At 43.5% G+C, this 17,086-nt stretch overlaps 1 protein-coding gene across 1 annotated transcript; it reads right to left on the minus strand.

Moving 5' to 3' along the window:
* Positions 1 to 9,197: 9,197 nt before the first annotated feature.
* LOC104238537 (uncharacterized) lies at positions 9,198 to 10,046 on the minus strand. The gene has a single exon (XM_070154887.1). It carries the CDS (start codon positions 10,044 to 10,046, stop codon positions 9,198 to 9,200), a length of 849 nt encoding a protein of 282 aa, XP_070010988.1.
* Positions 10,047 to 17,086: the final 7,040 nt, after the last annotated feature.

A 17,086-nucleotide genomic window follows, 5' to 3' on the forward strand; every position in this document is an offset into this window, starting at 1 on the left:
AACTTTGATCAGAGTTTAGCATTTGGAGTAAGAGATTAATGTAAAGGAATAGGAGTTAAAGTTCAGTTCTTATAATATACTTTTGCAGGTGGCTATTCATATTTAACCAAACCTATTGTGTTCTCTATATTTGCATTTTATGTACTATGTGTATATTGTAGGACTTTTAACATATTTTCCTGTATTGGTATTGCTGTTTTTGAATGCAGTTAACTTCATTTTGCCACTACTTTCTGGATAATATTATACTCGAAATATGTCGCGGTGACACAAGATTGGTGTACTTGATTACAAATTCAGATTTTGAGGAATTGTGGATTTGATATCCATCTTTAGTCTCTACTCTACTATGTATCTATAATACTTTCATGGTCTTTTTGATATAATTTCCTATGCTATTTATTACTAACTTACCAACACCTTATTTGCCTTGAAAATACGTTCTTCTTTTGACTATCAAATATAACATTTTTTTTTTTGCAGGCATTTTTGATCAAGAACTACTAAAAAGAAGATCAGAAAGAAGATCAAACACCGCACACATCGCATCTCCTTTTGTTAATATGTAAATAGTTATGTCATATCTGTTGTAACTACTATAACACTTTAAGCATCCCTTAATAAGACGCTTTCATGGATGTAAATGTATATTTTGATCACAATGTATGTAAATAATCATCTACCAATTAGCATACAATATTGTCTACTTACTTTGATGGGTCCATATACAAAATTAAATAATGTTGGGCCCGTGCTGGCACGGGCCGAGCCAACCTAGTAATATATAAGAGAAATTTTTACCTCCTATAGCAAAGGTTAAGACCTTATTTATTTTAAATAAATACCATTTAAAAAAATCATATTCTATAGATACCTTTTAAAGTTTGTAGCAAAATATTTAATTTTGGTTATTTCCTAGCCTTAAGCCACTAAATTACACTCTTTTCTTTCTCTCTCTAATACATCTCATTCTCTTCCCCCATCCCATTAAAATTTCCGATCTCCTCCTTCTTCTACCGGATTTGTGCAAAGCCCACTTCAGAAATTGCTCTGGCTCCCACATTCGACGACGGCAACGTCATATTTCTAATGGTTAATCAATTGTTCTTAGTGAAAGAATGTTTACTTTCTGCACACGATCTACCAGTGACGAGCTCAACTGTGTATGCGATAGTTTGGTATTTGAACTTAAAGGACAACTCCACAAAAAGGGAATAGAATTTTGGTTTTTCCTGCTTCAATAGCATAGTGGTATTTTTTGTTCAGTCGGTTCGGGTTAGGTTAAGTCCTTATTTCAATTGGATTGGATCTTTCTCGTTTTCTTCTTTCTTTCTTTCATCGTTGCTTATGGAATCATGGTCGGATTCCGATGGGTCATTGGAAAATTGTCGACTAAAATAGGTCGTCTGAAGTTTGGGGTTGAGCAATTTGAAGATTCTGCTACCTTTTTTTAAGAGCATTTCAATGTATCTCTATGTATTTTATTGTATTCACTATCTTCTTTTTTCTTTGTAATTCAATGTATCTCGTTGTATTCCATATATTTTATTGTATTCTGTGTCTTTTTTTCTCATTGTATTTCAATGTATCCCTATGTATTCTATCTATTTCATTGTATTCATTGTCTCTCTATATGCCATGAATGTATTCGACTGTATTTTTTTAATTAATATAATTTATATATTCAAATGTATTATATAATTTCTCTGAAGATTGCTATGTTTTCGGGGTATTTTGCGGTTGAGAATCTTTTTTATAACTGAAAAATACAAAATTTGTGTGTTATAATTGAGTTTGTTGAGTTATATTATGAGTCTATTATGTTAATTGATTCACTTTCCATTTTAAAATAGTGTAATCCTCTTTTTCACGCCGTGAATATAGTCGAATACAGTCGAATACAATAATCTGTCCAACTGTAATCTCATGTTTCACTCCATGAATACATTCGAATACACTTGAATACAACAACTGATTAGCTGGACTTTCCTGATTCACGCCTATTTTTGCTACTGTATTCATGAATACAATAAATATATATTATAACCACAGAAAAGGTATCGATATTCCGTAATATAGCAAATGGTATCTATAGGAAAATTTCTCTATATAAGATGGCGTACGTGTTATCTATCATTATTAATTAAAGTGCTTATATCTATACTATATTAAAAGCACGAAGACCCTTAACGAAATGTTGTTCGCCTTTTTTACTCTTTAAAAATAAATTTAACTTTGGACAAAATTGTAATTTAAGTTATTTTCCTAATATGTAGTACTTCAAAAATTGATTAAAATTGTACTTGTCAAAACATTCCTTATTTGAACTAAGTAAAAAAGTCCTAATTATTAGCATAGTAATATAATTTATTTCCTTGTACGTGACTTCAATTTCTGAATGCGAAACGTAGTTATCTTGCTTGTCCCAAGTTTTTGTCCATTTCTTTTCTTATTTTGGTATCAGTTTAGACTAAATAAATTAATTATTAATATATTTATCCGTTAAAGCTTAATACAACTATAAACGATAAATATATAAAATTTACCACATACTAATTATCCATTCGTTTATTTTTTCCATTCTATGTAGTTAAATTTGTGTCTCCTATTCCTAATCATGCAAAAATATATAGTTATATTTAGAATTACAAAAGTAAATTTGTTGAGTTACATATTTCTTCATTTTATATTAGCTCAAAAACTTTTATATGTTGAGAAAAAAAAATACGCAACATCTTTTTATAGCATTTTTCTTAATGTATTGGTGGTTGTGACATGGCTATGTACTAACAATATAAGTATTTTTTTTTTAAACTATAGTGAGTTTAACTTGTGATAGCAAGTTAAAAATAATTTCTAATATACTACCAATTAAAGAATATCCACCTATTAAAAGTCTGTCTAGGAAAAATATGGAATAAAAGATAGAGATAGAGGGGAGAGATCAAGGCTGCGAACGCCATGCAGCTACCTCAATACTCCCGGATACTGCCTGCTTAGCTAAACAATTCCTCACTTAGCATGTGGTGTACCTGGATCTGCACGCAAGGTGCAGGGAGTAATGTGAGTACTCCGACCCAGTGAGTAATAAACATAAATAAAGGCTGAGAATAAGAAATCATGAAAAAATACAAAGTAAACTATAACTGGCAGTTTAGAACAACAAATAGTGAAGCAACAAGTCAATTAAGTCAGAGTACCAAATACTGAGACAGGTATAACAGATAAAAACAAATGCATGAGTGCAATGCAATGCATATGATGGTACACTCTAGTACCCACTGCGGCGTGCAGCCCGAGCCATCCATATTTATTTATCGTCGACGGCGCTCACTGGGGGTGTGTACAGACTCCGAAGGGGCTCCTACAGCCCAAGCGCAATATCAAGCCATCTCGTGGCATCAAATCTAGGCCCTCGGCCTCATATCAATATCAGTATAATCACCCAGGCTCTCGGCCTCAATATCAATGTAATCAACCAGTCTCTCGGCCTCAATATCAATATAACACTGCTGCGGCGCGCAGCCCCATCCATGCTCAGTCCAGAAATCATCATAAGCCCCTTGGGCATTTGTAAAACAGTAGTTCTCAGCCCGAAATATCATTTAAAAATACCATTTAAGTTTTTCAAATCTTAGAAAGATGGTTGAGTTTGCAAAACAGTATTTAAAAACCTTGGACTGAGATCAAATGATATGCATGTATGCGAAAACAGTGAAGTCAATCCCTGAAGGATTCAAATAATTAGCAAGAAGCCCAAATGTAACAGTTAAATCCAAGTAAGGATGATTCTCAATTTAGTTCAAGTAGAAAACACGGTAAAAACATCTCTCGGGACGGACCAAGTCACAATCTCCAATGGTGCTCTACCCCACACCCGTTATCCGGCGTGCAAGTCACCTCAATATAGCGTTACGATGTGAAATTCTGGGGTTTCAAACCCTCAGGACATCATTTACATCAATTACTCACCTCGAACCGGCTACTTCTTTAGCTCGCGACGCCTTTGCCCCTCGAATGGCCTCCACGTGCATCGAATCTATCAAAAATCAAAACGAATATGTCATAATATGATAAGGGAACAAAGCCCAATCAAAACAATCGAAAAAAATACCAAAATTCTCGAAATTAGAAAAAACCTGAGCAAAATACTACTCCACAATGCCTTTTCCTCTCAAATCGACCTCCGAATGCCTCGAATCTAGCCACAATAATTCGATTCAATCAATAAAAATTATAGGAATTAATTCCATATGGAATTCTACACTTTCCATTAAAAATCCGAAATTGCACTCAAAATTCGCCCGTGGGGACCACATCTCGGAATCCGGCGAAACTTATAAAATTCGACAACCCATTCCGATACGAGTTCAACCATACCAAAATTATCAAATTCCGACAACAACTCGACCTCCAAATCTTAATTTTTTATTTTTGGAAGATTTTGCAAAAATCTTGATTTCTTCCATTTAAATCTGAATTAAACGATGAAAATAACCATGGATTTATGTAATATAAACACTTTCAAGTATATGACACTTACTTGAGTTGAAATCGTGAAGAACACCTCAAAATCGCCCAAGAACCGAGTTCCAAAAATCCCAAAACGAAAATGAAGAAATCAGCATTTTTGGTCCTTAAGTTTCTGTCCGCCCGTCACTAAAAGTCCAATTTCGTCACTAAAAGTCCACCAGAGACAACTTTACCAGCCATATTCAATTGATCATAACTTTCTGTACAAATATCCGAATGCCAAATGGTTTAAATTTCTGGAAACTAGAATACAAGGGCTACAACTTTCATGTTTTATACATATTCCGATTCCATATATATTTCGAGATATAAGCTTCCAAATTAGCCTCCTCGCATCAGAAATTTCTGGAAAATTTCAAAACAGCTTTACTAGCCATTATTCAATCGATTATAACTTTCTGTACAAATATCCAAATGATGAATGGTTTATATTTCTGGAAACTAGAATACAAGGGCTACAACTTTCATGTTTTAAAACATCATCCAAACTTACTCCAATCATCAAAACACCTCAACTAACACTAAAATCATTGAATTACATCGAATTCAAGCCTAAGTTCTTTTAAAACTTCCAAAACACGCAGTCGATCAAAAACCCAAACAAACCACGCCCGAATGACCTGAAATTTTGCACACACATCACAAATGACATAACGAAGCTACAACAACTCTCGGAATTCCATTCCGACCCTCGGATCAAAATCTCACCGATCAACCGGAATTCGCCAAAATACTAACTTCGCCAATTCAAGCCTAATTCTACACCGGACCTCCAAATTACTTCTGATCACACTCCTAAGTCACAAATCAACTCCCGGAGCTAACCGAACCATTGAAATTCACATCCGAGCCCTCTAACTCATAAGTCAACGTCCGGTTGACTTTTTCAACTTAAGCCTTCTTAAAAGAGACTAAGTGTCTCAATTCCTTTCAAAACCTTTCCGAATCAACTCGTTCACACCCAACACTGATAATGAAGCATAAAGAAATAGGAAATGGGGAAAACGGGGCGGTAACTCACGAGACGACGGGTCGGGTCGTCACATCCTCCCCAACTTAAACAAACGCTCGTCCTCGAGCGGGTCAAGAAACATGCCTAGAGCCTCAAACAGGTAAGGATATCTGCTCTGCATCTCCCGCTTGGTTTCCCAGGTAGCTTCCTCCACGGGACGACCTCTCCACTGCACTTTTACAGAAGATATATCCTTTGACCTCAATTTTCGAACTTGACGACCCAAAATAGCCACTGGCTCCACATCAAAACATGGGACGGGTCCCCAACATAATTCCGGAGCATGGGACGGGTCCCCAACATACTTCCGGAGCATAGAAACATGAAATACCGGATGCACACTCGACAAGCTGGGTGGCAAAGCAAGCATATAGGCCACCTCCCTAATCCTCCTAAGTACCTCAAAAGGTCCAATGAATCGTGGACTCAACTTTCCTTTCTTTCCAAATCTCATAACACCATTCATGGGCGAAACCTTCAGCAAGACCTTCTCACCAACCATGTAGGGCACATCTCGAACTTTCCGGTCTGCATAACTCTTCTGACGCGACTGCGCTGTACGAAGCCTTTCCTGAATCACCTTCACCTTCTCTAAGGCATCATGAACCAAATATGTCCCTAATAGCCTAGCCTCGCCGGGCTCGAACCAACCAACTGGAGATCTACACCACCTCCCATACAAAGCCTCATATGGTGCCATCTGAATGCTGAACTGATAGTTGTTATTGTAGGCAAACTCTACAAGCGGCAAAAACTCATCCCAAGAACCTCCAAAATCAATCACACAGGCACGCAACATATCCTCCAATATCTGAATAGTACACTCAGACTGTCCGTCCGTCTGAGGATGAAATGTTGTGCTCAAATCCACCTGGGTACCCAACTCTCGCTGAAAAGTCCCCCAAAACTGGGAAGTAAACTGAGTACCTCTATCTGAGATAATGGAAACTGGAGCACCGTGCAATCGCACAATCTCTCGGATAAATATCCTTGCCAAACGCTCCGAAGAATAAGTAGTACACATCGGAATGAAGTGCGCGAACTTGGTCAGCCGATCCACAATCACCCAAATAGAATCAAATTTCTTCAAAGTCCGAGGAAGACCACTCACAAAATCCATGGTAACTCTCTCCCATTTCCATTCTGGATAATCATCCGTTGAAGCAAACCACCCGGTTTCTGATGCTCATATTTCACCTACTGACAGTTGAGACACCGAGCTACATAACCTACAATATCTTTCTTCATTCTTCTCCACCAATAGTACTGTCTCAAGTCATAATACATCTTCGCGGCACCCGGATGAATAGAATACTGCGAGCTATGGGCCTCCTCCAGAATTAACTCTCTAAGCCCATCTACATTGGGCACACAGATACGGCCCTTGCATCCTCAATATGCCATCATCATCTATAGTCACATACCTGGCATCATCATGATGAACTCTGTCCTTAAGGACAAGCAAATGCGGATCATCATACTGGCATTCTCTGATGCGATCATATAAGGAAGACCGAGAAACCACACAGGTCAACACCCGACTGGGCTCAGAAATGTCCAGTCTCACAAACCGATTAGCCAAGGTTTGAACATCAACTGCAAAGGACCTCTCCCCAACTGGAATGTACGCCAAACTCCCCATACTGACTGCCTTTCGGCTCAAGGCATCTGCCACTACATTGGCCTTTCCCGGATGATACAAAATAGTGATGTCATAATCTTTTAGCAACTCAAGCCACCTCCGCTGCCTCAAATTAAGGTCTTTCTGCTTAAACAAATGTTGAAGACTGCGATGATCAGTGAATACCTCGCAAGATACGCCATATAAATAGTGCCTCCAAATCTTCAAGGCATGAACTATAGCAACCAACTCTAAGTCATGAACAGGGTAGTTCTTCTCATGGGGCTTTAACTAACGAGAAGCATAAGCAATAACTCTACCCTCCTGCATCAACACACAGCCAATCCCAACTCTCGAAGCATCACAATATACGGTATATGAACCTGTAGCTGATGGTAAAACCAATACTGGAGTTGTGGTCAAAACTGTCTTGAGCTTCTGAAAGCTCTCCTCACACTTGTCTGACCATACAAATGGAGCACCTTTCTGAGTCAACTTGGTCAAGGGCGACGCAATGGATGAAAACCCCTGAACAAACCGGCGATAATAGCCTGCTAATCCGAGAAAACTACGGATCTCTGCGGCTGAGGATGGTCTAGACCAACTCTGCACTGCTTCTATCTTCTTTGGATCAACCTGAATACCCTCGCTGGACACTATGTGCCCCAAGAATGCCACAGAACTTAGCCAAAATTCACACTTGGAAAATTTTGCATAAAGCTTCTCCTCCCTTAATCTCTGCAACACCACACGCAAATGCTTGGCGTGATCCTCCTGCCTACGCGAGTACACCAGAATGTCATCAATAAATACAATAACAAAAGAATCCAGATAAGGCCGAAATACACTGTTCATCAAATGCATGAACGCTGTTGGGGCATTGGTCAGCCCGAAAGACATGACTAGAAACTCATAGTGACCATATCTAGTCCTGAAAGCTGTCTTAAGAATATCCGAGTCCCTAATTTTTAATTGGTGATAGCCCGAACGGAGATCAATTTTTTAAAACACCCTCGCTCCCTGAAGCTGATCAAGTAAGTCATCAACGCGAGGTAAAGGATACTTGTTCTTCACTGTTACCTTATTTAACTGCCTGTAGTCAATGCACATTCTCATTGTGCCATCTTTCTTCTTCACAAACAGAACTGGCACACCCCACGGTGACACACTAGGCCGAATGAACCCCTTGTCTAGGAGCTCCTGAAGCTGCTCCTTCAATTCTTTCAACTCTGTTGGTGCCATACAATATGGTGGAATAGAAATGGGCTGGGTGTCCGGCACCAAGTCAATGCCAAAATCGATATCCCTATCCGGCGGCATGCCCGACAGGTCTGTAGGAAATACATCAGGAAAATCCCTCACAACTGGGACAGAATCAATACTAGGAGTCTCAGCTCCAACATCTCGCACAAAAGCTAGATACGATAGACAACCCTTCCCAACCATACGTCGGGCTTTCAAGAGGGAAATTACTCTGCTAGGAACATAATCAGTCATACCATGCCACTCGATCCTCGAAACACCCGGAATAGCCAAAGTAACTGTCTTAGCATGACAGTCTAGAATAGCATGACACAGAGATAGCCAATCCATGCCCAGAATAACATCAAAATCTACCATGCTCAACAACAATAAATCAACTCGAGTCTCCAGACCCCCAATAGTCACAATACAAGACCGATACACATGGTCTACAATAATGGTATTGCCCATCGGGGTAGATACGTGCACGGGTAAAGCAAGACACCCTCGGGTCGTACCCAAATGATGAGCAAAATATGAGGACACATAAGAATAGGTGGATCCGGGATTAAATAAGACAGAGGCATTTGTGTGGCAGACTGAGATAATACCTGTGATAATAGCATCTGACGCAATGGCATCTGTCCTGCCTGGAATAGCATAGAAACGAGCCTGGCCACCGCCTGATCGTCCTCTCCCTCTGGGGCGACTTCTGGTTGCCTGGACTCCACCCCTAGCTGGCTGGACGGGTGCTAAAGAAACTGGAGTAGAAGATGAAGGTTGGCCCCTCTATTGAAACTGACCACCACGAAGTCGAGGACACTGCCTCTTTATATGACCAAACTCTCTGCACTCGTAGCAACTACCAGGTATTGGAGAAGGGAACTGGAGGGAACCCCTCACACCTGAATGACCAGCCGATGCACTCGGCACAGATGAACCCTGAACTAAAGGGGCATAGGATGAGCTCTGAGCTGGGAGAGCGTTAAGTAAAGACTGGCCCTGCTGAAATCCCTGATGACCACAGTCTGAAGATGTCCTACTATACTCTGGACGGGCCGGCTGAGGGGGTCTGAAGGAACGACCTCTACCACGCTGGAACTGGCCCCTAGACGGAGCACCACTGAAACTACCTGAACCTCTAGGCCTCTTGGCCTCCCTCTCCTCTCTCTCTATGCGGCGAACTGTCTCAATATCACGAGTGATGTCAACCACTTCCTCGAACGAAGCACCCAATACTCTCTCTCTAGTCATCAAAATACCGAGAGAGTAGTTAAGACCATCCACGAATCTCCGGATCCTCTCACGATATGTCGGAATCATCCAAGTAGCATGACGAGCCAACTGTGAAAATTTCATCTCATACCGAGTCACGGACATATCTCCTTGAGTCAACCACTCAAACTGCCTACGCAGCTCCTCTCTACGGGACTGAGGTACATACTTCTCCAGAAATAGAGTGGAGAACTGCTGCCAAGTAAGGGGCACTGCACCAATAGGTCTACGCCTCTCAAAATCTTCCCACCAGGTAAATGCAATTCCCTGGAACTGAAAAGTAGTAAAGGATACACCACTCGACTCCAAAATCCCTGCGGCGCAAAGCATACGCTGACACTTGTCAACAAAAACCCTGGGCATCCTCGCCCTCTACACCGCTGAATGTCGGAGGCTGGAGCCTACCAAATCTCTCGAGACAACGCTGCTCATCGTCTGGCATAGCTGGGACCACAAAGTTTTGAACTGGTGCAACCGGCTGAGCTGGAACAGCTTCCGGTGTCTGCAATCCCTATACAACCTGCTCTGCTATGCGATTAATAGGAGTCTGTGTGCATTTCCTGGCCTGTGAAGTAGCTGCGTCTGTAGTAGCTGGTGGAGACCGCCTGAGCTAGGCCAGTGCAAACTGTCAAAATCTGAGCCAAGGTCTCCTAAAGACCCGAAATCACGATAGGCATAGCTGGTGCTCGAATTGGTACAGCTGCTGGAGCCTGATCTAGAACTGGGGCAGCTGGTGGATTAACAGGTGCTGCCCGCGCTACTCTACCTCTGCCACGCCACGACCGCGTCCACGGCCTCTGGTGGCATCAGTGGGTGGCACTGGTGGTCGTCTACCTCGTCTAGTAGCACGAGTCCTCGCCATCTGCGAGAGAATAGAATGATAGAAATTTTTTTTTAGTGTTCGGATCAACAAAGTCGCACGACAAGAATTTCAAGAATATGAAGTTTTCCTAAAGGTTCTGCAGCCTCTCGAGGATAAATACAGATATCTCCGTACCAATCCGCGAGACTCTACCAAACCGGCTCATAACTCGTGAGACCAATTAACCTAGGCTCTGATACCAACTTATCACGACCCCAACCCCGGTCATAATGGTGCCTAACACACTGCTAGGCAAGCCCGGCCATTCAACAACATTATCCCAAATTCTTATTCAGATTATAGATAAATATCACAGAGAATTTACTAAGTCATTTCATTCAAGTGTATAATCAATAATAAAATCTGCGGAAGTTCAATTAAAATACCACACCACAGCCCAACAGAATCCGGTGTCACGAATATGAGCCTCTAATACAGAATATCCACCTAATACAAGTCTGTCTAAGAAAAATACGGAATAAAAGATAGAGATAGAGGGGAGAGATCAAGGCTGCAAACGCCATGCAGCTACCTCAATACTCCCGGATACTACCTGCTCAGCTAAACAATTCCTCACTTAGTCTGTGGTGTACCTGGATCTGCACGCAAGGTGTAGGGAGTAATGTGAGTACTCTGACCCAGTGAGTAATAAACATAAATAAAGGCTTAGAATAAGAAATCATGGAAAAATATAAAGTAAACTATAACTGGCAGTTTAGAACAACAAATAGTGAAGCAACAAGTCAATAAAGTCAGAGTACCAAATATTGAGACAGGTATAACAGATAAAAACAAATGCATGAGTGCAATGCAATGCGTATTGTCATGAGATGCTTTCCAAACACGCCCCATGACCCCTTGGTCGCGCCCCATGGCGGCCTAGCAAGCCTTACAATGCCTAGCGCCATGGACGACCCCGTGGTCTTGGCTGCGCCAAGTGACAAGCGCGCATGCGCCTCTGTCACCCCACTGATGCCTCTCGCCAGCGCCCAAGGGCTGGTCAATGACAACAGCGTCGCGCGCCCTGACAATGTCGCGCGCGCAGATCCTGATACCTCACCAGCGCCCAGCTGCAGGCCCATTCCAGCAGCGCCTCGCGCACAGACCCTGATGCCAAGCACCAGCGCCTAGCCTCAGGCCAACACAGCAAGTGACGCGCGCGCCCACAGCAATGCGCGCGCAGACCCTGACTCGCAAGACAAAGTTGCTGCCATCGGACTTAGTTCTACCTTGTAATAAACTAAGTCCTTTTCATTGTAATTATAGGCTAGTTTACATCATTTCCATTCAGTGTGCTTCTACAGCTTTATTAAGACTAGTCATGTAATGTTGGTTTATTTTTTTTAAGCATTATTAAGGGGGACCAAACAATCAAACATTTTCAAGCAAGCATTTTTCTGGTGTCTCTCCCCCTCGACACCGCATCTTTGTAATCAGCATTTCAGTCATCAATAAAATCACCATCATCATTCAAAACCCAATTCTCTCTTAGTTTCCGCAATTGCTCGTGACATTGGTTTTCCCGCACAGCACTGACAATCTAGTCTAGCGTGCAGAGGGGACCTTATTGGCAGACAGCAACCGCACTGGCATCGGTTGCTTAGCCTTACGTTGCCCTTCCAAAGAACATCAGGAAGGCGTTGCGTAACAGTTGGTATCAGAGCCTAGGCTCGACATCGGACGAGGGAACACATTTGCCATCATCACCATTTCTGACCATGGTGAATCATGGGGAGCGTCTAGTATCCCTAGAAGAGACGGTTGACCGATTACGACCCATCGTGGATACGGTGCCTGATCAAAACAACAACCTAGTGCAAAGGTTGGACGACCTGGACCGCCGAATGCGGCAGGCAGAAAATGACATTGCAAACATCAGTCGTGACTCTGACGATGACCGACAAACGGCAGCCATCGAAACTGCCAATATTCATGGCAAATTTGAGGACCTCCAACAGGAGCGTGCCGATGATTTAGCCCATCAGCAACAGGATGCAGACAGACTAACTGCCATGAAGCAAACCATAGACGACTTGACAGGCAAGCTCAATATTGTCAATGCTGCCCTACAAAGCCTACTTCGAGGAGGCAACAACCACATCAGGGGTGCAGCAGACCTCACCCCCATTCCACAAAAGCTTAAGATACCGGAGCCAAAGCCATACGATGGATCCCGGGATGCTAAAGAAGTGGAAAAATTCATCTTCGACATCGAACAATACTTCGATGCCGTGGGCCATTTGGAAGAATCCAAAAAGGTAGCGACTGCTGCCATGTATCTTCAGGGCGACGCCAAACTTTGGTGGCGGGTCAAACACGAAGCCATCAAGGCCGGTGAAGATACTCACCAGACATGGGATGAATTGAAGGTAGCTATACGCCTGCAGTTCTTCCCCGAAAATATGGAATATAATGCAAGGAGAAAGCTACGGGAACTCTGCCACACCAAATCAATGCGGGAGTACGTGCACGAATTCTCCGCACTCATGCTAAACATACGCGACATGGGGGACAAAGACAAACTCTTCGCATTCATAGAAGGTTTGAAACCTCATGCCCATATGGAACTACAGAGACAACGGGTAGACACCCTGCCCAAGGCCATTCAAGCTGCAGAATGCCTTAGTGATTATCATTTGGGAACTCAGAACAATAGGCCCCAGCCGTCTGTCCGAGGGGGATTCAACGGGAACCATCCCAGCAATGGTGGCCCAAGCAAAAGTGGGGAGATCGGAGTGCATCCAAAACTAAGACTCCTCCCTCCAACAGCACCAGTGCTGCATCCATCAACAACAATCAGGAGAGGAAGCCTCCCTCAGAATGCCGTCATTGCAGCGGGGCACATTGGAACAATGAATGCCCAAACATAAAGGTCAATGCTCATCAGACTGTCGAGGATGAGACAGATGCATCAGACACATCAGAAGACAACCAGGTAGGCGCCTTCAATGCAATTGTTGGCTCTATCCCTCATGCCTTAGCGGGGACCAGTGCATGTCCTCCTAAGAAAACATCAGTCCCGATCACCAGGAAAGGGAAAGAAAAGATGGACGAAGGACCTCCTAAGCAAGCGAGGACCCTAATGTTCGTCGAATTGAAAGTGAACGGCAAGCCCCTTCACGCATTGATAGACACGGGTGCCACCCATAACTACTTGTCATCAACGCAAGTAGAGCGCCTAGGTCTTGTGGTACAAAAGAGCAAAGGCCGCGTCAAGGCTATCAACTCACCACCTCAGACATTGGGTGGAACAGCTACAAATGTCCCAGTGAAACTTGGCCCATACAAAGGAAGCATCGACCTGCGCATCGCAATCATAGATGACTTCGACATCATAGTGGGTTTGGAGTTCATGAGGCAAACCAACACCATTCCAGTACCATTTGCCAACATGCTCCTGATGATGGGAGAAAACGGGGCCAAGCCCTGCACCATACCATGCTTTCCCATAAAGATGGCCGCTGAAAACATCTCGGCCATGCAGTTGGAGAAGGTAGTCAACAGACATGAACCTCAGGTTCAGGCTACCCTTCGCAGCAACAATCAGTCATCATGTCATCGGCCTCAAAAGACTGGTGACGCTCATCATCGTGTGGAGACTTGTCAGCCATGCCACAAGGACAAGTCGGATCACTCATCACAGCCGGGACCCTCGCAGCCATTACATGTCCCTCAGAGACCATGGGAAAGTGTTTCCCTCAGATTCATCACGGGATTGCCCCAAGTCGGCAATCTTGCATCCATCATGGTTGTCATAGATCAGTTCTCAGACTATGCAACTTTCATAGCAGCCCCGCAAAACATCTCAGCAGAAGATACAGCTCGACTCTTCTTCTCGCACATTGTCAAACATTGGGGCCTGCCCAAAAACATTGTTAGTAGGCGCGACTCACGCTTCACTAGCAACTTTTGGACCCATCTCTTCAGGTGCTTTGGGTCAACATTGAGTCACAACACAGACATCCATCCACCATCGGATGGCCAGACAGACCGGTTCGATGACATGCTGGAGGAATATCTCCGCAACTTCGCAACCGGATCACAGAAGCATTGGGTGAAGCTCCTGGATGCTGCTCAACTGTGTTTCAATTCTCAAAAGAGCCATCATACAAACAAGAGCCCTTTTGAAATTGTTACCGGACAGCAACCGCTTCTCCCGCAAACGGTGAATGCATCAACCATGCCGAAATCTCCTCGAGCTGCCAACTTCTCGAGCGAATGGGAGCGCAACATGGGGATAGTGCGGAGCTATCTCGTCAAAGCCCAAGAGCGGGCAAAAAGATTCACCGAACAAAATCTTTACTTTGCCCAACATCAAACAGGGGACAAAGTAATGCTATGCATCCCAAAGCGGTACTTGTTTGCAGAAAGGAACCATGACCCTCGCCTGCAACAAAAATACATCGGGCCCCTGCCCATTGAAAAACGCATTGGGAAGTCCACATACCAGGTGAAAACTCCATCCTGGTGGAAGATCCATCCAGTCTTCCATGTCAGCCGCATGAAATCATTGCGTCGCTACAACAACAAGCTCACAGAATAGAGGGGCGCAGACCTCCCATCCAACAACCACCATCATCATCATAAGGCTCCGAGGACGGAGCCAACTCAGGTAGGGGAGAATGTCATGGGCTGCTTTCTAGACACGCCCCATGACCCCTTGTCCACGCCCCATGGCGGCCTAGCAAGCCTTACAATGCCTAGCGCCATGGTCGGCCCCGTGGTCTTGGCTGCGCCAAGTGACAAGCACGCATGCGCCTCTGTCGCCCCACCGATGCCTCTCGCCAACGCCCAAGGGCTGGTCAATGACAACAGCGTCGCGTGCCATGACCATACCGCGCGCGCAGATCCTGATGCCTCGCCAGCGCCCAGCTGCAGGCCCATTCCAGCAGCGCCTCGTGCACAGACCCTGATGCCAAGCACCAGCGCCCAGCCTCAGGCCAACACAGCAAGTGACGCGCGCGCCCACAGCAATGCGCGCGCAGACCCTGACTCGCAAGACAAAGTTGCTGCCATCGGACTTAGTTCTACCTTGTAATAAACTAAGTCCTTTTCATTGTAATTATAGGCTAGTTTACATCATTTCCATTCAGTGTGCTTCTACAGCTTTATTAGGACTAGTCATGTAATGTTGGTTTATTTTTTTTAAGCATTATTAAGGGGGACCAAACAATCAAACATTTTCAAGCAAGCATTTTTCTGGTGTCTCTCCCCCTCGACACCGTATCTTTGTAATCATCATTTCAGTCATCAATAAAATCATCATCATCATTCAAAACCCAATTCTCTCTCAGCTTCCGCAATTTCTCGTGACATTGGTTTTCCTGCACGGCACTGACAATCTAGTCTAGCGTGCGGAGGGGACCTCATTGGCGGACAGCAACCGCACTGACATCGGTTGCTTAGCCTTACGTTGCCCTTCCAAAGAACATCAGGAAGGCGTTGCGTAACAGATGGTACACTCTAGTACCCACTGCAGCGTGCAGCCCGAGCCATCTATTTATTTATCGTCGACGGCGCTCAATGGGGGTATGTACAGACTCCGGAGGGGCTCCTACAGCCCAAGCGCAATATCAAGCCATCTCGTGGCATCAAATCTAGGCCCTCATCCTCATATCAATATCAGTATAATCACCCAGGCTCTCGGCCTCAATATCAATGTAATCAACTAGGCTCTCGGCCTCAATATCAATATAACACTGCTGCGGCGCGCAGCCCCATCCATGCTCAGTCCAGAAATCATCATAAGCCCCTTGGTCATTTGTCAAACAGTAGTTCTCAGCCCGAAATATCATTTAAAAATACCATTTAAGTTTTTCAAATCTTAGAAAGATGGCTGAGTTTGCAAAACACTATTTAAAAACCTTGGACTGAGATCAAATGATATGCATGTATGCGAAAATAGTGATGTCAATCCTTGAAGGATTCAAATAATTGGCAAGAAGCCCAAATGTAACAGTTAAATCCAAGTAAGGATGATTCTCAATTTAGTTCAAGTAGAAAATACGGTAAAAATATCTCTCGGGATGGACCAAGTCACAATCCCCAATGGTTCTCTACCCCACGCCCGTTATCCGGCGTGCAAGTCACCTTAATATAGCGTTATGACGTAAAATTCCGGGGTTTCAAACCCTCAGGACATCATTTACATCAATTACTCACCTCGAACTGGCTACTTCTTTAGCTCGCGACGCCTTTGCCCCTCGAATTGGCCTCCACGTGCGTCGAATCTATCCAAAATCAGAACGAATATGTCATAATATGATAAGGGAACAAAGCCAAATCAAAACAATCGAAAAAAATACCAAAATTCTCGAAATTAGCAAAAACCCGAGCAAAATACTACTTCACAATGCCTTTTCCTCTCAAATCGACCTCCGAATGCCTCGAATCTAGCCACAATAATTCGATTCAATCAATAAAAATTATAAGAATTAATTCCACATGGAATTCTACACTTTCCATTAAAAATCTGAAATTGCACTCAAAATTCGCCCGTGGGGCCCGTATCTCGGAATCCGGCGAAACTTATAAAATCCGA

Source organism: Nicotiana sylvestris, chromosome 8, assembly GCF_000393655.2.
Source record: "Nicotiana sylvestris chromosome 8, ASM39365v2, whole genome shotgun sequence".
In the NCBI taxonomy this organism is placed as follows: domain Eukaryota; kingdom Viridiplantae; phylum Streptophyta; class Magnoliopsida; order Solanales; family Solanaceae; genus Nicotiana; species Nicotiana sylvestris.